This window comes from Cygnus olor, chromosome 1, assembly GCF_009769625.2.
Source record: "Cygnus olor isolate bCygOlo1 chromosome 1, bCygOlo1.pri.v2, whole genome shotgun sequence".
Lineage (NCBI taxonomy): Eukaryota > Metazoa > Chordata > Aves > Anseriformes > Anatidae > Cygnus > Cygnus olor.
The window spans coordinates 33246166-33267545 of NC_049169.1; the positions used below are offsets into that span (position 1 = coordinate 33246166).

At 45.8% G+C, this 21380-nt stretch overlaps 1 protein-coding gene across 3 annotated transcripts in view; it reads right to left on the minus strand.

Moving 5' to 3' along the window:
- Nucleotides 1-14382: 14382 nt before the first annotated feature.
- The window catches only part of SLC38A1 (solute carrier family 38 member 1), a 40140-nt gene continuing 33142 nt past the window's right edge, over nucleotides 14383-21380 (minus strand). For 2 of the 3 annotated variants that reach the window (XM_040551789.1, XM_040551798.1), the window contains one exon: nucleotides 14383-21002. In XM_040551789.1, the coding sequence (XP_040407723.1) occupies nucleotides 20938-21002 (65 nt within the window). In that variant the 3' untranslated portion in view covers nucleotides 14383-20937. The remainder of the gene's footprint in view (nucleotides 21003-21380) is intronic. The other variant, XR_005818271.1, reaches the window with a different exon arrangement.

Genomic DNA, 21380 nt, shown 5'->3' on the forward strand with positions numbered 1-21380 from the left:
AGTAGATCATATAAATGCCATCCTCGCAGGTTAGTGAGAAGGAAATGTTACAAAGTTTTAATAAAACAGAAAGCCACATTTCTGCTGAGGGAGCACATTATACGTTTTGTGGCTGTTAATAACACTAAGCTGTTACTGGGAGTCAGTAGGGACTTGCTCAATCTGACATTAAATGTGTGGCAGAGTCCATACCCTAGGTGTGACAGACCTTGTGTTTCAAGTACTTGAGCACACTGCTCAAAGGGAACATTTTAAGCACGTAGTGTAAGGATGATTATTTTTGCCTACCAATCTCTTCCAGCTGCTTTAAAGCCTGTAATGGAAGTGCTAAAGAGACTCCAAATACGGTTTTGTACCTTTTTAACAAAAATGAGATCCAGCACCAAGACTGCACGTCTCCAGCAGAGCCAGGCTGGACACTCCGCGTTCAGCCCACTCCTCCAGAATAAGTTGGATAGTTTGAAAATTTTCTAGCCCTGTAAAAGCAATGTTTCCTTGATGTCATCTTCCTTGTCACAGCATCGACATACCAGCCCATGTGGGAGGCTGGTGGCATGGTGGCCTGGAGGGCACTGCTGCCTGTGAGAGCAATTAATCTCTTGCTGACCGCCTCTCCAAAAGGACTTCAGGAACGGATGAGGAACCACTTTAGGAGTGGTATAAATTTATCAGAAGGCAGCTGTTTGCTGCTGGGTGCTTTTTTTGTGGGGGGAGAGATGTGCAGTCCTGCAGCTGCCAAGCCATGCCACTTGCTCCTTGGAGAGGCTGTCCCCAAGGTGGCCCCGGAGCTGGCTGAGCTCTTGGGCTTGCGAGTGACAGGAGGACAGCTCCGGGCAGCCAGCTTGCAAGCGGCCACACCGGCTCTGGGGAATGCTGCCTGGAGCAGCAGCGTGTGGGGATTTCTAAATTAGCTTTAGTAAAGCAGATTTATGATCTTTAGAGGGAAAATGCGGATTTTTCAATAGTCTGTGGACTGGCGAATAATTCTTGAAAATTTTAAATAGAAACAAAACCTGTGTGCATTCTAGCCACAATTGCCCATATTTCCCCAAGCTTTAGTTGCTCAGAAAATTGTGGGAAAAGATGCGAAATCCTCTTTGAATAGGGCCTTTTCTTCAAATGAGTGTCAGGACGAGCACTTGGAAACCCCCTTCAGTCAACCTTTTTGGGGCGGCTCCCGCAAAGCAGTCACCAAGCAGCTAATTGCATGACTCGCGTTACAGGAGCTGCAGAGTAACTGAGCTAGCCACATGGTGGAGCCAGTTTTGGAGAGAGGAAGGTCAAAACATCCCAAAAGGTGCTGCTGGCTTTAGAAGAGATGTTGCTGCTTGTGCTCTCCCAGACAGAAGTGAGCAGCAGGTCTTCACACGGAGAGCAGGCCCGGTTCTCAGCAGGGGAGGGATTTAGGTTGCTGCTTTGCAAAGGTAAATAGGGGTGGCTTGGATGCCAGCAGGCATGGGACCCCAACTACAGACCCAACTGCTATAACAAAACCATAAGATTTGCAAACTTTTTTTCATTTTCTTGGTGCATGAACACCGTGGCTAATTTCCACCTGGGAAGTATTTCCACAGGACTTAAGACACAAGCCAAGGATGTGCTTGTGACGGTTTCTACAACCACCACCCTCTGTGACCATGAAGCATCCGTCCTGCAGCATCGCCTGTTCCCAGCAGGAGAGGATGGCTGCAGCAGCTCTTTTGGGGTAATTTCCACCTTCACTGGGGGAAAATCCTCCGAAGGCTGCTGGTTCTCAAGCAAGCAGTACGGAGCCGCCGTTTGGAGGCTGGGCCCGCAGGTGGCAGCACGGCACCTTCATAACATCGCAGAGTCATAGAATGGCTCGGGTTGGAAGGGACCTTAAAAGATCGTCTCTTTCCAATCCCCTGCCATGGGTAAGGATGCCACCCACCACATCAGGTTGCCCAGAGCCTCATCCAGCCTGGCCTTGAACATCTCCAGTGCTGCAGGCACCGTGCTCCCTTCTGCAGGCCATAAATTGCCCATCTCTGTCTTTCCCCTCGAGGTAATCATGTATTCACACCCCTTCCCCTCTCCTCCCCCCCAGGCACTTCATTTTAAGGGAGCAACAGTGTTTTTGCTGGAGTCTCATTCCCGTTATCCTTTTTTAATTTTTTTTTTTTTTTTTTTTTTTTTTTTTAGAGAGAGGTCTAAAGGGCTGCGAGCCGTGAGTGAGCACAATGAGTGTCCCTTAGGGAAAGGGAGTAGTGGGGATGTTGTTAGTTCCTATTGAGGGGCGATGCCAAAACTTCACAGGATCAGGCTTTATATGACCGGACATATTTAGCGTTTCAGCAGTACTGTAAATGAGGATGTGCCTTTTCCTGTGATTGTCAGCCTTCGATGGAACTCTTGGTATGTGGTGAATAATATTACAATACTGTACTTTCTTAAACACAGAGGACATAATAAAGTCCCACCCACAAAGGTCAGATGCATCTGACTCACTGTCGTTAAGAGTTAAGAGACTTCCATTTATTCTAACAATAACTTGTTTAAAATATGAAGTCAATTAATTTCTTGCCTTTGTGGAAGTTGTCATTTTACTATGGCAGGGACAATGCAGAGTTCTGGAGTCAAGCTAAAAACAGAGGACAGATATTATTGGATCAGATGGTCATTTAAGATAAATTAAAGCTACTTTGATGAAATCAGTGAAATATTATTTACATTTACTAATTGTATATTTACTAGCTGCCCCATATATTTAGAAACAGATATGTCTTTAAAGTATGCTTGCTAAACCAATAATTTTAGAGATTATATGAATAACACCATTGAAATTCAGTATTGTTAGGTATTTTGCTTGCTCATTTTATCACAGTGAATCAGCTTAGACAAAAAGTTACAGTTCTCACTTTTATATCACTCTTACTGTCTGGAGCTTTTGCAGATGCACAGTACAGGTCCACTGTATTTATATCTGCATTGCATTGGAATATTTATGGGATCTCATCAGGAGAAAAAGAGCTTGAACCATCATCACAAATAGCAATGTAATCATTATTAATGAAAGAGATTAGCAAAAAGTAATCTATTATTATTTTTTTGACTGATAATTCTATGCATTGAAAGCCTTTTGTGTGTAATTAGTTTCCCAGTTTTACTGATATGGTCACTTAGACCCAGATCTTCATAGAATCATCAGGGTGGAAAAGACCTTCACGATCATCAAGCCTAACCATCAACACGACCTACTGAGTCCCATCGCTAAACCATGTCCCTTAATGCCACGTGCACACATCTCTTGCATTTCAGTTTTGAAATCTAGGACAAGCCCATGTTTGTTATTAAGTACCTAAATATCTTTTTGGAGTCAGACATTCATCTCCTGATAATACAAACTCATTAATCTGTACCTAACCCTGTTACAGTGAAAAGGCTGTTTGTCAATCTATAAAAGAAAGAGCAATGAAAAGCAAAACTTCTTTCTCACTCTTTAAATAACAAAAGTGGGCAGAAAGCTTACATCCAGCAGTGCAAAGGATATCAGCCAAGTCCAGATTGATTTATCACTGAACAGCCTGTGAGTAGATTTAAGAATCAGCTGGGACTGCGTGTGTGTATTATATGACTTTTCTTTCATGCTCGCGTGAGAGAGCCATATCAGCTCACATTACTCTATGTGGTACTGATGAAAGTGCTGCATAACTGAAGCAAAAGATTTCAGCAGCAGCATCTGGCAGTTAATAGTAAAGCTCAAAAAAGTAGGAAGAACAATGCCTGAAAGTGACTTCCCAAATTATTTTTCAGATCTCTGCCATTTTTTCTTCTCAAGCTGAAGGGGAGAGGGCAGGGTTCAATACAACATCAGAATGAGTCTAAATCTTGTTCATGATTGATTTTGCTGTCTTACTTACATAACCCACCTAATCCTGCCACTCAGCTCTGTAAATCACAGCCCACAGCCTTCTCCTAAGGCATCAACCCCAAGGATCACGATGAAAAGAAAATCTCATTACTGATCAGCAGAGCAAGTGGTAAAGAATGGAAAGTAAAGAGAATTATAACTTTGCCACCTAGACTGAATCAATTTTATCTTCATTTTTGTCCCATGTTTATTCTTACACGCGCAAAAACATAGTGCCAGAGGGAAGGGGAATGAAGAAGAACAGGGATACAGTGACCAGAGGAGCTGGAGGGCTGGGCACCATGCTTATTCATGTATCCCCAGTTAAACCCACAAATAAATAGAGAGGACTTACAAAGAGATTATTAAAGTCTCCAAAAGAGAGGTCTCATGGGCATATCCTGGCCAGTAATATCAACGGGAGGCACCTCTAAAAAATCTACTTTTATTTATTAGACCTAAGTAGAAGCTGAGCTCTTCTGACAATTTATCCCTAATTGGGAGACTGAGCATCTGGGAAATCTGACCCTGCACACCCTCCCTTGGCATCTGGGAGGTGTGGTTTTGTCTTCAACTCTTGGTGTGGAAAGCAAGGGCAGTGCTGAAAATATTCACAGGGGGCAGGGAGAGGCCTTGATTCAGTCATCCCTGCACTGAAAATGGTTGGGGTTTTACGCCAGCAAATTCAGTCTTGCTTCTTCAGACAGTTGCTTTCTGAAGGAAAATTTGCTCTGCACTGAGATTGCAAGGAGAGATGGTGACTGAGCGTGTGGGGAGGAAGAAGGAAGCCCAAGCAGAAGGCAGCCGGTTGCTCGCAGGAGCCTCTCAGGGTGTTTGGGGAAGCGGTGCTAACTACACGTCTGCTGTCCTCTGGCCACCTGCACCCAGAGAAGAGCTCCCTTGGGGGAAGGGCCGAGCCAGAGGCTCAAACCGGCCCCTGCAAACTTCGAGGGCGAAGGAGAGTCTCCTGGTTGTGGAGCACCATCCTGCCTATGCTGTCCGTCACTGTAGAACTTGATCCAGCCCCTGGCAGAGCAGGGGCCTGGGACTGTTGTTCCAGCTGGATGGAGGCAATGCCATTAGAGCACGCATGACCCCATCTCTCTTCGACCAGCTCTGATTAGGAACCTAGTGTTTTGCAGCAGTAGCAGAACAAATGCAATCAGGAAGGCCACGTGAAATCAATTTCTGTTTAATTATTCATTGCCTATCTCTGTGCTGTACTGAGGAAATCATTCAAAACCCTGTAATACCCAGCTACTTTCAGCTGCCTTCCTGAAGGTAAGCATGTGACTCTGCTTTCAATTGCTACTGTAAATATACAATTATTTATAAACTACCTCACAGGGACCATATGGTCCTCTTTTGAATAAAAATGCACAGACAGAACCGAAAAAATCTGTGAAAGAGAGGCATAGTAAATTGATATGTAGCATACCATCTGCTTCCATGTGCGAACGATGTTATAACAAACTGCAGGAGGCACAGCTAAGGCAACCGGAGAGAGCCAACTCCTTTACAGTGTTTGCAGATCTTCTGACGGTCTTCTGCCTAGTATCAGTTTTGTGTTGTCATTTGCTGTGGCACTACACCAAGAAAGCCATATTGGCTAACTTCTGCATGCTTAGGACTGACACCCATCTGTGGCTTCCCCCGATTAGCTGATGAGCACCCCAGAGTACCCCATTCTGATGGCTTTGATTTTTATGAGGTTTATAAAACACACTGGGTATTACCAATCAAGCAGGCTAAAGTTTAAAATACTTCTGACAATGTTTATCCTGTAAAATGTCAAGAAAACTGATGTAGGACTTCTCATTTGTTGAAATATTTTCCATACAGAACTGAAACTTATTACAGATTTGTTCAGATGCTGTTAGAATCACATTTGTGTTAGATCTCACCTGTGCCAAAGGACTCATGAAGGTTGAACATCTCTGTTTTATATTATCACTGTTTTAATATCAGGATGCCAGCGGTGCACGTGTCAAATGGAAGCATTTGAGCAAAGCCTTCACTGTAGCTGTTGTTCTTGATGCCATGCAGGTTGTGGTGTGCAGCCTTGCTTGAGTCGCTGGTGATAAAAGTAGGGGGCACCTCAGCAGAAGTAAAAGGGCAGCACAGGTGGCTATGGATGTGAACGCATTGCCCTTGTACTTTGTTTGGTATTACAGGAGCCAGATTGTTGGCTGTCCCTCAAAAGCACGAAGGAAATGGCTGAAAAATGATGGCTTTATTATCACATGAAAAGAGTGATGTGGATGACAAGTGGGACTGCCCACCCTAGCACCAGCACTGTGCACCTGGCCATGGTTTGGTGAGCTGGCCTGGCACATGCTGCGCGTTGCTTCTGCTCTCACATGGGTCAAGAGCTGGGCTGGGGGCTGAGGAGCCAGCCCTGCCCGTCCCGTCTGCTGTGAGATGTGGCCCCTGCACATGGCCGTGGCTGGAGCCTCAGGTCTGCACTGCCCCAGCGGGAATCCAGCTGTGGTCACACCAGCCTGGGGCAGGGAGAAGTGCATAAATTATTTTGTAAAAGCTCAGAAAATAATAATTTTCAATAAAAAGGCAGAGGGAATGAACATTTTAAGAATAAACACAATGCACATTACCTGAGTTATTACAGTATTATTCATAATAAAATTACTATTATCACTAATATTATTAAAATGCATTCAAATTGTTCAGGGTTTGACACTGAAATTCCAACCACAGGGCAGACGTTGAGTCAGACAGAAAATGACAGAAGTGTTAAAAAGGGAGATATAAATAAACTGAATTATCTTACACTCTTCCTCTGCCCTCCTCTGGGCGCCCAAATGCAGAGCAGCAGCTTCCCTTGCCTGGCCAGCTCTGAGGAAGTGCTGGGTCTCCCATCTGCACTTTCTTCCTTTGCAGCTTCTTTTGTGCCTCCCTGCAGAATACACTTGAGCAGAGACTTCACCATCTCTGCTGCCTGTGCATTGGAGGCACTTTGAGATTCTGTGCTGAGAAATAACAGTATGAAATGCTGAGATAAAAGGGTAACACATTACTGAAAATGAAAGCGTGACTCATCAAGGGACTTATATTTTAATGCAAAGCTTTCTGACCCTCTGTCAGTCTGGCCTTCCTTCAGCCAGTATTAAGGCTATGTGTGCAAGGACCATTTTCCTCTTCTAGGTTTCCCAAGTGCTCACAGCTCACTGGAGCATCTTTTTACAGGGTCTACCAAACTCCTTTGGCTCTAAAGCAGCCGAGATGGAAGACAGTCCTTCTAAAAGCACCATCTGCTGACTTTAAACAGAAAAAGCAGGAGGCACCCACTGTCTTGCAGACTTGTTAAGGCCATAACAAGTAACAGGAGCAGGGCTGCTAAATGACAAGCACATATGAGAGTTGTAGTATGACTATTTTTTTTTCATCTGTCAAAGCAAAACACTCAATATCTATCTTATCCCAGACCTAACACCATAAAAAATGCTGAGAGTAGTGCTGAGGATTGCACTAGCCTCTAGTTTCCTTCCTGGTAAGGTGGTTTTGTTCCACAGGTCTGCAGGAACTTGAACGCTGCAGTTTCTGCATGTTCAGATTCAAAATGACAGTGCAGGAAGAAATATTTCTGGTGACCTAGTTTAACCAGCGTTAAGAGCAGATGCATTTTCTACAGCATGCAGTGTTGCTGCAAAGCCTACTGGGATAGTGTTAAATGCTGGTGTCCGTGCCGATTTGCTTCTCCATTGGATAAGTAATTTGTGTCAGGGATTAGCCTGCATGTGTAGGCCACAAGAAGAAAGTCGTACAGCTTGATGATATTCTTCTACAGCTGATAGAATATCTTGAGTTGGAAGGGAACTACAAGGATCAAGTCCAACTCCTGGGTCGCCAAAGGACCACCCCAAAATCAGACCGTGTATCTGAGAGCATTGTCCAAATGCTTCTTGGACTCCAGCAGGCTCAGTGCTGTGACCACTGCCCTGGGCAGCCTGTCCCAGTGCCCGACCACCCTCTGGGTGCAGAACCTTTCCCTAACACCCAGCCTGACCCTCCCCTGTCCCAGCTCCATGCCGTTCCCTCGGGTCCTGTCGCTGTCCCCAGAGAGCAGAGCTCAGCACCTGCCCCTCCGCTCCCCTCGTGAGGGAGCTGCAGGCCGCCATGAGGCCTCCCCTCAGCCTGCTCTGCTCTGGGCTGAACAAACCAAGGGGCCTCAGCCACTCCTTGTACATCCTCCCATTCAGACCCTTCACCATCTCTGTAGCTCTCCTTTGGACACTCTCTGATAGTTTTACCTATTTCTTATACTGTGGTGCCCAAAACTGCACACAGTGCTTGAGGTGAGGCTGTACCAGGGCAAAGCAGAGGTGTGACAGTCTCTTCCCTTGACCAGCTAGCAATGCCGTGCTTGATGCACTCCAGGATATGGTAGGCCCTCCTGGCTGCCAGGGCACACTGTTGGCTCATGTTCAGCTTGCTGTTGACCAAAACCCCCAGATCCCTTTCTGCAATACTGATATCTCATCCCCCAGTCTGTACATATAGCAGGGTTACTGCTTCCCAGATGCAGAATCCAGCACTTGGTGAGGCAGTGGTGGGGACATGTGAAAGCTCTTGCAGCTTTGAGCCACAGGACATCACAAAGTTAGTACTTCCCCAGCAAGGTAGCAGAGGTATTATGGACTGTGTGCTGGGACAGTGCTTCCTTTGGTGCACCTCTACAAAACAGCAGGGTTAGAAGCACTGCAGGTTCTTCTTGTGGGTAAGTGCCCTTGCCATGTCTGTCTCCTTGTGAAAAGCACAGCTCTCGGAGCTAGATTCAATGAATCCTGCTTTTTGTGGATGTTGTTTTCATTGCTCAGCTGTGCTAACCACACTGTTTTCTCAGAGGTAGGTGGGAAGGTAAAGAGCATGAAGCAAGATTATTTTTCTGGCTATTGGTTTTGACCTATTTTGTTTACTGGCATCTGGGCTGTTTGTAAATATCCAAATCAAAAAATGTCCATTTTTAGATGACAGTCCTGAGCCTAAGTGGTGTTCAGGTGCCCTCAAAGGAAGTATAGGTTATTTCTGCAATAAATAGGTCTAATGGTCTCTTGTGTTTGACAGAGGGTTGTAATGTAAATATGGACGTGTTCTTACTTGAATGAACTAATTTATAATTGATCTCCCTTTTTAGTAAAATTTTCCTCAGAGAAGTCAAAGTGTTGCTGACTTGTTTGCCTGGTGAGCTGCAGTGCCACCCCACTTGCTTGGTACTTTAGCTGCCTGCCTGGGAGTTGCAGACTTGATGGGGTGCACTTTCTTCTTGGCAGGGTTTGTGCTCTGCTCCATCACAAAGAGGAATAGAGAAGAGCTGAGCTTGCCCCAGTGTACTCTGGAGCAGGCAGAGATGTGCAGGAGCACTGGGCAGCAGGAGGTAATTAGCTGGCAGGAAGGTGTCTGAGCACGCTTCCCGCACACCAGAGACTTCTCTGCATCTTGGTGGGCCCTAGCAGCCGTGTACAAAAGATTTCTGATCCTTGGCCCGGAGCAGAGGTGAGGATATTATCCCCTCTCTGGATTGCATTGGTCCTGAACGTTACGGTCAGTGATCGGCAGGAAATAAACAACCCAAGTGAAGATGAAATATCTGCTTTTGTAGTGAGCCTAAGCCTGTGTTGAAGCCACCAACACGCCTAGGCCCCGGTTATTCAAGTTTTTTCACTAACCAAGTTTGATTTTTTGCCCCCAACCAGAGCTCTTTAAGAAATCAAACAATTTCTGCATCTTTTAGCATCCCCATTCCTGGGTTCTGTTTCATTAGCTGTGTGTTCTGGTTAAAATAATCTGCCTATGTAAAGCAACGAGGTTGACCCTGTTTGTTCTGCCCAGAAAGATGCCAATTAGTGCTCCACTCGAGTCAAAATTTAACAAAGGCTTGAATGTTCCTGTGCCTGTTGCTCAACAAGATTGTTTATCAATTTACACGGAGGCCACACTGCCTTTTCAAAGTGCTGCTGGAAGGCTGCCAGCTGTAGTAAAAGAGACTGCTTTCATTGTTTAAATGCCACTGAATGCAAGAATGGCAGACTGATGCTTGTTTTCCTTTTATTTTATGATGATCTAATTGCCAGAGATATATAATTCCTTGTTATGGCAGGGAAGTTGTTTCCCTGGCATCTGGTACTTCTCTGATTATTTACAAACGGTATCTGAAAATTAATAGGAGACCCAGCTTTCATGTAAAAATACTAGTGGGAGCTGTTGTCTGCACAAAGCCTGAGGAGACTTCAGAGTGTGCAAGAACCGCTTTTGTCAGAGAACATATAATTTTTTTTTTTTTTACATCCAAGGAAATTACAGGCTTTAGTTAGGGTTTCAAGAAATGTGTTCTACAAATGTTGTAGCATCTGTATGCTGCTGTTTTTACTGCAGTCATTGTACAGGTCATTAATCTGATCTCACGTCGTAAAAATTTCTCCACCCTCTTTATGACTTTCTTTGTTATCATAACACTTTCCAGTACCTTGGCACCTAGCTCTGCTGTGCTCCATTATAATTACCCAGGGCAGAACAACACTTTTTTATACTTGACATGTTCGGCTCCTTCGGCAAAGCTGCTGAGCACCATGTTCGCCACATTTCTGTGGTGGGCTGAGCATCCAGGAGCGTGGCTGGGGCTCCGCAGAGCTGGTCCCGGAGGCTGGGGAGACATTTGGCCAACAGACCCTCCGTGCTCTGGGCCATGTGTGAAAACTTGGCAGCACGAGCCTCCTGCCTTGTCCTCCTCCCACCTCTTCCTTGTGGATGGAAAGGGGTTGGGTGACAGCCACGATGCTGTGGTGGTGATAGTGGTGGATGTGGGAGCAGACCACAGAGGGAGCAAATTATCTGTGTGCGCTGCAGTGCAGCAGGGACAAGCACCCTCCACGTGAGCCTTTGGAGAGCCCACCTGCATGGACACGTCCTCATCAGATGCTCACCAGCTCCTCTGCAGCCCCCAAAGCACAGGGTGGGTTGCTGATGGCCGCGTGAGCAGCAGTGAGTGGAGGTGAGAGCAGTTTCCATAGAAACGCAGGGAGAAGGATGAGGCAGCACATCGGAGGCGAACGGAGTCTGATGGAGCATTTTGGAGAAAAATGTCCAGCTCTGCTGAAGAGGCTGGTCTTCCTAGGTTGTACCCCATCCTGCATGGGCACACACGTGTCGAAGACTGTGGCGAGACCCCAGAACAAACACTGTACATGTGGTGTGGAACAGGTCTGGTTATTGCAGGTCTCAGGAGCAGAGCTGGAAGGCTGTGTGTCCGCATGGAGCCCCTGACCATGCTCTTCTGGCTGTCTTCAGCTGGAGAGCAGAGGGGAAACTGCATCTGATGCTCCTGCAACTAGTACGTAGCTTTCATCTCTGCAATCGCTGCCAAACACCTCTGCAAAAAGCTTGTTGTCATACAATGCTGTGTGGCTAAAGAGAAGCTGCAAAGGGAAGGGTTGAGCAACTCAAGCTGTCACAGAAACATCTAGGTCAGAGAAGACCTTCAAGGTCATCAGTCCATCAAACCTGACCTACTGAGTCCCATCACTAAACCATGTCCCTTAGGGCCATGTCCACACATCTCCTAAATACTTCCAGGGATGTGGACTCCACCAATGCTTGACTGCCCTCTTTGTGAAGAAATTCTTTTTGATATCCAATCTAAACCTGCCCTGGCACAACTTGAGGCTGTCCTGGGTGAGGCAAGGTGGCAGCAGCTCTGCCTGAGCTGCAGGGCCAGTCTGTAATAGGTGGTAATGGGACAGGGCAGGCCTGTGGCTACAGCCTGAGCAATCCCTTGGCTGCTTTATGCCTAACGTTCACCATGGTGGTATCTGAGCACCTTCAGGTGGCCTCAAAGTGTGGTTAAATTCATCACCTGTGTTCTTTCATGCACTGAGATTTTGTTCTGCCTGTGGCAGATTGGGTGGTCAGAAACATGGTGTGCTTGTGCATGTGTTACACATGTGTGTGCCCAGTCAGCAAGATGGGAGGTCACTGACTTACTGGTTGGGGCAAAGTGACGAATGACTGGCATCACATCACCCCTGGGGACATCCAGCGGTAACCCCAAATCCTTCCCTGGCTGTTAGGATTGGTCTTTACATCTTTCCACCAGCCAAGGCAACCTGCCTTAGCAATTTGCTCCAGCTTTTTCAAAGCTTACACAAAGTGAGCTCTGCTGGAAAATCAACAGGTTTTGAGAAGAGTTGCTTTTAGGATATTACCTGAGGGCAGGTCCCCAGAGGTGTGCAGGAAGGAATAGCTCACAGGAGCCTGACATGAGCATGGTCAGTGCCTGGTGCTTTCACAGAGTACAGCCTGAAGTAATGCTCTCCACCAAAAAACAGCCAAGCATCACCAGCTTTTCATAGCTGGCAGCAGAGCTTGCCAGCAATGAGGCAAATGCACTGCCGAAGGGCCACGACAGGCAGGGGAGGGGGGCTGGAGCTGCGGCCACCTCTGAGAAGAGGACATGAGGCTTGTGAGGAGGGGACGTGGCTCTTGGCCCCGGTTATCTTCTGTCTCTGTTTCTCTGGGGCAGGAGGGCCTTTGGGGCCGGGCCTGTGTCTGCACCCCATGGACGTGGAGGTGGGTGGCAGCCAGGCAGGCAGTGCCATCACCGCTGCGGGGCGGCTTGGCTCCGCAGATGGGCTCACTGACAGGCTGGCTTACACCCAGGGACACGCACCCCAACCATCACAGCTTACTTTCCTAGCCCTATTGTCTAAACTTCAGGCGAACTACACCTTTTTCCAAGAATCCCAATAACCTCATGTTTTTAAAGCAGTAAGCCATGGCAAGGCTGAGGCACGCTAACCCAATAGCACTCCCCCTTGCCAAATCCGTGGCATTTAGCAGTATAATGCACAGAGACTTCATTTTCTGTAATAGTCAGTTGAAAGAGAAATGCACGGCACATAATATTTGCAAAAGACAGATGCCAGGCTGCCCAAGAACTTGTGTCTAACAGCACCAGTAACAGGCAGCGGGGCCTACTTCAGCCAGGGCCTCTGAGCACAGCCAGACACAAAGCAAGTGGTGCTGCTGCCCTGTGGGGCCCAACAACTGCAGTGAAGCCCACATTTGGTCTGCCATGGGTTTGTGAGTAGGTAAGGGAAGCATCTCTGCTTCCTCCACTTCGTAAAGCTGGTGTGAGCACTTAGTTCCAGCTCTGAGCACAGCGGGGAATGAGACATCTTAACAGGGGCCTGAATTTGAGCTTCAGCCTGAAGACTAGCTGCAATTTCACATAACTGAAGTCAAATTAAGATCTCATTTCTACCAAATGGGGGAGGGGTCTCTTCCCTTAGACAAGGCTGCATCCCTTGCCCAAGGAAAAGGTAATTTACCTTTTTTCACCCTCAAGTAGGGAGAAGTCAGACGAACTCAGAGATCTGGCCAGCCACGGGGACGCAGGAAGACCAAGCCAAGCCAAAGGTAGAAGTCTGCGGCTGGAAAGGCGGCTGGTGTTCTTCCTTTGGCTCTGTGGTTTTAGGTGAATTTGAGGTGAAGCTGTCAAATTGCACTGCAGAAGGTGACAGATGCCTGTGCTCATCTCTGCAAGGAAGGAAGAAAAGAAATACAGCTTCTCCTCTTTCTTCCTCCATTCCGCAACCCACGCTCCTGTGGTTTAAGGTATGGCTCTGAGGTGATTATGGGTAGAGAACTGGGAGCAAATGGTATGTTCAAAGGGGTCAGCCTACTGGACCAGGTGAGTGCACCTCTGCTACCAGCATAGCTTCAAGACTTTTCCCTCGGCAAGCCTCTGCCTGGTCCCCAAACCCTCCCACTGCGTGTCCTGCAGAGGGGCCCGGCACCACAGGCTGTTCCCTTCCTTGCTTCAGCCAAGCCAGCTGTCTTGCGGCTAGGACTCCAGCCAAGGGCTCTTCTTTTAAGTGGTCACTACAACACGAGAACTATTAAAATAAGCAGTCAAAGGCAAAAAGTTAACATTTTCCAGACCCGCTAAGGCTTTGACAGAGGCACTTCAGCAGATCCAGCCTGGAATGTATAAGACATCACTGTCCTCAGATATCCTCCTCATCCATCTGCTGCAAGTTTCTGCCTCAGTAGCAGAGAAGGTACAGCAGGGGTTTATCTAGTCCAGGCATTAGTTTAGCATCTGAGCTGAAAGCCAACTACAGCAGCTCTTAAAGCTAAACGGTCTGACTTTACACCAAAACAGCCTGGCAAGCGCTCGGACAGCCTTCAGGGAGTGGTCAGAAGCAAGCGCTGGGCTTGACAAATTCTGTCATCTTCAACAACCCTGATCTGTGGTGACTGTATGCCTGGCTTCAAGTCCCTCTAAAGCTGTACTAGAAATGTTCTGTTGATGCTCCACAGCTTTGTATTGATGTTTTGCTCTATATATTGCACAGAATCTAATACAGCTGGCTTTACAGAGCTGCTTGCCCTGAGGTCAGTGAAAGCACTTGCATAAGAGTTGGGAACACACCCTGTTTAAGGGATTAAAATGATATATATTCATCGCTTTGAAAGAATGAGTACAGCCCAAGGCATTAGTTTAGATCACAATTTTAATGTTTAAAAACTATAGAGGTAACAGAGATTATAGAACTTAATACATTTTTTTTCTTTATTTACACACGGAAACTGAAAAACTGCATCTTTTATTCGAATATGAACAGCACAAAGTATGGTGATGTTAGCAGGAGCAAAATATTACCATTCACTCACTTGAACAATCTATTAGAGATGAGCTCATATCAAGTGTACATCATTCAAACAGTATTGTTTATACTGGATCTGGGTAAGCCTTAACATACCTTGGGATGCTAAAAACAGCTTTCTATAAACAAGTTCAAGTTCAAGTCTTGTGGAAAAATACCTTTACAGATTATATTTTGTTGGCTGTAACACTGAAAACAAAACGTACACTTGTATTAATTTGAAAAGCTCCATAGAAGTGACTGCATATAAATTTTTCCTCAAATTTGTGCTCATGGTTAAAGCAAATGTTATTTCAAGTTTCATTTTCATCCAAGACCATAAATTAAACACAAAAAACATACGATTATTTTTAGATGCATTTCTCAACCTCCATTTTTAATCAGTCCTGAAAAAAAGCACTTCTGCGCTTTACCAGTGAGCGACTCTACGCAAAACTGTCGACAGCACTCGCCTGCAGCGCCGAGGCTGCACTCCCACAGAGGCACTCTCGGGGCTTACACATCTGTCCCCTTCCATCGAACCCACCCTGGACATGCAGCCATCCCGTGACCAAAATGCTGGCGTCTGCCTGATCATAGAAGGGATGTACGAGCTGTCCCTGGTGGGGGGGGGATGCTCTCCCAGCACGGGAGATGCTAGTGTTGTGGGCACACAATAGCTGCATGCCTGGGTCTGTCTTGGAGGAGCAGCCACAGGGCTCTGCAGCAAGGGAGCTGCAGGGAGCGGGTTACAACCAGAACAAATCGCTCTGGTTGTCACCTACCCCCGGCACATAATACTTTTTTTTTCTGATCTACATTTCTGCTGGCTGAAAAAGAAGTACGGAAGTCCTGGTCTGACTTCTATCTGTACTAGTTACCTTCTGCAGAACGATATACAGGCCTGAAACCCAACGTGGCATAATGCTGGGGCAGGCTGCTGGCTGCAGCTTGCTCCGCTTTCTGCGCAAGTCCGTTTCAGCATGTTGCTGCCACCTGGCCTCGGCTGAGGAACGGGTACCTGGGTACCAAATGGGCACTTTATGCAGGGAGATATCCTACCCAGTAGTAAGACTGGATAACTTGCTATGGAGAAAACAGGGAGACCTGTGCTGGAATTATTCCTAGCAATTTCATTGGGTCTTTCCCTTTCTTTCTCTCTTTCTTTCCCTTTTTCTCTCTTTCTCTCTCTCTCCCTCTCTCTTTCTTTCTTTCTTTCTTTCTTGTTGTTACATTAGCAATGTAATTATAATTTCAAGTTTGGGATTCAAATTCTGAACTCTTGGGAGAAAGGAAAGGATATACATTTCGCTAAGTCTGAAGCTAAAGTATTTGTATATCTATTAAAATTATTCTTAATATGCAGAGCCTATCTCAACACTTCTATATAATAGGGCATAAACAACTGCAAAAATATACAGCATCCTATTTATTTACAATATATATATATACATAAAAATGAAATTTCCTACAATACAACACAACTGCATAGATTTGTCTTCAGAAACATAGGCATGTGTACAATTTGTGAATTCTAGACCTTTCCAGCCCTGTACTTTTTATTAATCTTTTTTTTTCACAGTTTGTTACAGAAATCCTTACATTAGATACAAATAAAACATTCTTTGTGTAAGTTATAGGAAATAAGGATTTCCTGATGCCAAGTGCTCTGGGGAACTGTTTAAGCGAGCGCCCTGGCACCAAGCAATAAAGCCATGTTGTGGAACCGCTGATGGACCTGACTACATTCGGCTGTGCCTCCCTCATAAAGGCACCAGGGTGGGACGGTAGGACTGGAGGTGGGACAACACCACATGGAAAGTTTTGTTTTGACCAAGATGCTCTTTAGCCTTAATGTAAGGCTCAAGCAAAGAAACGTGTAAATTTAACGATGAACTAGAGATACCATTAATTGTTATTGTTAATACTCAATATTGGAGAGAGCTGTGGCGCTTGTGCATTGTAAGGCAGATGTACAGACAAAACCCATCTATCACCCAACCTGCATTTGCAGATATGACCTGTTCCAAGGGGAGCACAAGCTGTGGATCTCTGTGAGGCTCAGGACAGCAGCCCTCAGGAAGGGGTGGGTGTCCCTGCCCTCACAGGATGGGACCGGCCTTTCCCCTGCAGCCCCACACAGGGGATGGGCACTGCTTGGGTCCGTGTCAGCCCTACGAAAGGTCTGTGCTGGTGCACAGATTTGGCATTAGCCCTCTGACCAGGAGCATGCAACACCCAGAGAGACCACAGCTCCCAACACACTGCTCCCAGGTAACAATCCACTGTGTTTTACTTACTAGGCATGCTTGCTGCTGGCCAGAGAAGGGCAGCTGTATTCTGCAACCATAAGGGTGGTTTAAGCTCAAGACTATTTTCTTTGCAATGTGCTGTGGACTAGGAGAGGCAGCAAGGCTGTCTTTTCAGTGTAAGATTAGCTCCTGCAATCTTACCGGGAGCCCCTGCTTCTATTTAGTCTTTCCTTGTCCTTCACCACTCGATTGTTGCTATTATGCAAAAAAGAAGTTTAAATTACTTTGTTGCAGTTATTAGGAGCAATTTTTCATCTAGTCTATGAAATTTGCAGTGCTCACGATAGTGATAAACTCTCTATGAAAAGAAAGCATGCTACCACCTACTAAGTAGATACGGTACTCTGGATCCTATTAATTTAACAACAGAGAAACTCCTACAGCATTTCACTGTGCTCTTAAAATCCTAGCTAAAATGTGGGACTCGTACATTGTTGGCTACAAGTTCACTATTCCAAATGAACTGAATAACAGCAGTACATTTTACAGATAACCTCATACAAATATTGTCATCCATCACTGATGTTGACAGTTACAGCAGGGTCTATTGCATTCTGTTAAGAATGTATAAACCTGATGAGAAAACAAAAAGCACGTTATTTCACGTTCATTACCACAGACATCAATAAACACATGATTCCTTTCCATAAATATCTATAAATATGATGCCAGTAAATCAGCCTAAGCAAAATTCCCTCTTTTTTTTTTTTCCTTTTTTTAAATTTTTTTTCACAGACCCAGAAACAAAGCCTATTAAAAGACACAATATTTCAGGTATCTGTCTTTCAGTATCTAAGATATGCTTTGATGGTCCAGTACCTTGGGTAATTTCATTCTGTGCACACACCCAGCTCATCCTTCTCCCTATTTATCCAGTAAAACTCCAGTACACATATAAACTGGGAAAAAGAAGAAGGCAGAAGAGCAAAGGGGAGGGAGAAAGATTGTGATGGAGGAGACTAAGGAAGATGCAAAGAGCAATCAGCCACCCAACAGCCCTTCAAGTCCAGGGTAGCTGGGTGTCAAAAGTCAATGGTCAGTATTTGAAACACGAGACTACATAATATGGAGAGGGGGCAGATGTCATAGTTGTGACCTTTCTGGGACCCCATGCAGCAGATCAGACCTTTAGCTCCTACCTGGGTATTTGAAAATCACTCCCAGGATCTCCTCTTTTACAACCCCCCAGTGCACAGAGAGTCACCGCTCAAAAATCAGTAGTAGGAGGATAAAGGGGGAAGGAAAGCAGAAGAGCCCTGGAGTGTTTTGAGGATAACACTGTACAGTATTCTCAGGTCTCAGCTAGGTTTTTTGGGATGAGATCCAGAGAGATTATAAGGTGCCTTGAATCCTGACATGTGATCCCAGCAAGCTGATCATAGACTGGTTTGGGTTAGAAGGGACCTTAAAGACCACTTAGTTCCAACCCCTTCCACCAGACTGGGATGCTCAAAGCCCCATCCAGCCTGGCCTTGAACACTTCCAGAGAGGGGGCATCCACAGCTTCTCTGGGCAACCTGTTCCAGTGCTGTACCACTCTCACCACAAACAACTTCTTCCTTACACCCATTCTAAATTTACCCTCTTCCAGTTTAAAAGCGTTGCCCCTTGCCTTGTCTCTACAGGCCTTGGTAAGAAGTCTTTCTGATTCAGAGAGCAGCTAGATGCCAGGCTCCTGCTTTAGCTACCAGGGAGAGTTGGGTGCCAGTGAAAGGGAAACCCCAAATGACGTCCTGAGCTGGGAAAATGCCTAGAATGAGCTGAGAGGAGACAGCAAGCACAGGTTCTTCTCTCTACAGTTTCACTAACACCTGGACTTGTAGGCTACAGTATGGACTTCTGTGAATGAGGGCCCACCTAAGGCAGTAGTGGTCACATAAACGGGAGGTGAGCTGTGCTATCACAGGCACGGGCATTTGAGGCCGCTTGCTGGAAAGCACAAGCAGCTGACCCTCAGCCTGCCTGATTCCATCTAGCTCAGCTGTTCATGTTTTAAACCCCAGGCTGCATGGGACGAAGGATATCATGCTGGAGACCTTGCTGGAAGCCTATATTGCTGGGAATAAAAGTCTGGCAGGTCAGGACAGGCTGAAGGAGCCCCACTCTGTAGGCCAGCAGGTCTTTGCTAGAAGGGAGGGGACTTTCTGCTGCCAGGCTGCTTAGAGGACCTCTCTGCATGTCAGTTCCTAAATTCCAAGTAAGGCCCCAAACTAACCTCTCTGTATGTCACCCTTAGAAACCAACTCCTAAGGTCCTGAGAAGTGCTCTGCAGTCTCAACTCTCAGCAGCTTCAAGCCATGTAGGATAAGGCAGTGGAAACTGAGGCAATTCAATAGCTCACAGAAATCCCAAGATCCTGAATTCTCCACCCCCGGCCTTAAAAAGAACAAGCTGCAATGACAGATTACCCACAGGCAGTGCTGCTAATGACAGGCTCCTTCCACAGCTACAATGGGAGTCGGCAATGAACCAGCCACAGGGAACGAGAGGGTCACTGCGTACTGACAGGTACATCTCAAACGCACAGAGGGCATTACGTAGCCCTTGCATGCGATCTAGGGCTCCCCTTAGCCACAGTTTTTTTCAGAGGGAGCCTGGTTCATCTCAAGAGCAAAACTGAAGACACTTTTCAGCTCACATTTATGCTGCTGGCAGTACACTACTAGATGTCTGCTGAGAATGGTCAACAATCACCTGCTTAGCATTTGAATCTGTACAAGTAGTTCTCTACACCAGCTATAAGGCATTAGGCAAATGCTTATTCTGTGGACAACAGATGCAAGTTACAATGTTTCTGCTAGTAGTAATTTAATGTATTTTCTGTAATTGCTATGGAGAATTGATGTGAAATGTAAATAAAACATTTCAAATATATAAAGTGTTTATGTTTGTTGAAATAAATGTTACAGATTTCAATTTCCATTAGATATCCAGTAGTTGAGTAGGGTGAGTCAGATCCTGCTCCCGCTGCTGTCAGAAACCCTGCTGACTTCAGTGGGAGGAGGATGAGACACAAGAGAGGAGCCAGCCTCTACAAGGCCAACCTTAGGTGTGTACAGATGAATCCAAGAATGCAGAAGGCATGAGGTATGATTAAACGTGTAGGTTTTGATAAAACTGGAGCCATTTCTGAGAAGAACAGGGCATTAGCAGACAGTTTAATGCTGGAGAAAATGCAGATTTCCTACGGATATCTCTGAGAGTCTGCTTCTGGTCAGGTTCAAGTACTCATTGCTGGCTGTCAAGTCTACTGGTGGCCAGGTTCAAACTGAAATGTAGCAGGGGAATGGTGGCTGGTGGTGATTGTCCCTCTCCTGCTCCCTGCACCCCTTTGCAAAAACACACACACACACACACACACACAGGGGTCTGCTCCCCAAAGCAACAAAAGAGCCGAGACTAGGGCTGGCTCCTCCACCACAACGTTACAGAGCAAAGCACCAGATTTAGGACCTAGGTTTACACAATGCTCATTTACACTCATGGTGCTTTCTCTGTCGGTACCAAGAATGCTATACTTGGTGAGGCAAATGGTGCACAAAACAGCAACAGAACAAACAAACAAACAAACCGAATGCGTACAATTCAAGAGCAGAGTTTTGGTTAAAAGGCAAAGGGAAAGGGTGTGAACTGATGACATTTGGGACAATCACTCCAGCTGGGATTGATAACAACAAATGCTGCTGCTTTAAAGGAGCAGAGCTTATGGTTCAAGGGCTAAGAATAATAACAGAACAATGCAGTTCATGGGTGGAAGCGGAAAAACAAACTAATTGTGATGAGTTCCTATGAGCAATGCTCTATATAGTCTCTCAACAATTAACACAGACTTAACGCTGATCTGGTAACTCAGTATCATGGGACAGAGTGATAAGCCTGTTGGAAAAATGGGTCTGTTTTCTGCAAGAAAATACACCCATAACAGTATTTTCAGTACTGGAAAATCATTATTTGGATTTGATTTGAGTAAACTCACAAAAGGTGGAATAGATAACAGAACGGATGGTTGCGATTTTGGTGTGTAGCAAACAGGGATGTCTCCTTTTCAGGTCAGCTTCAGTGGCCTTCGGCACTGCCTCCTGACTGTACCCAGTCATAGATTACCAAAGGGATGCTCACTAGGGAAAACATTATCCCCAGTGCCAAGAAAAGAGAAGCCTGGAAGAAAAAGGAGAGAAAATTAATGAACTAAAAGAAAAGACAATTAATTCAAGTGTGTTAACTTTCCTTCTTAAGGAGATTTACAAGGTGATGTATCAAAGCTATGGGCTAAAATGAGATAGCACTTCTGGGGAAGACAAGACTCATAGATTAACTAACAGACTAGTGTCATTAAAAATTACTGGCTGAACACCAAAACCACTTTTTTTTTTCCCATTTCAATTCGTTTCTTAAATGCTGATTGTCCCTAAAAAGGAATAAATGAGTCCATCTTTAGGACCTATCAGCTCTGCTCTTCTCAAAGCCTGAAGACAGAGTGTGCTGTATGCCTTCTGAACTGGCACACTGAAACGCAGAATGCTCGCTGGGCTGAAA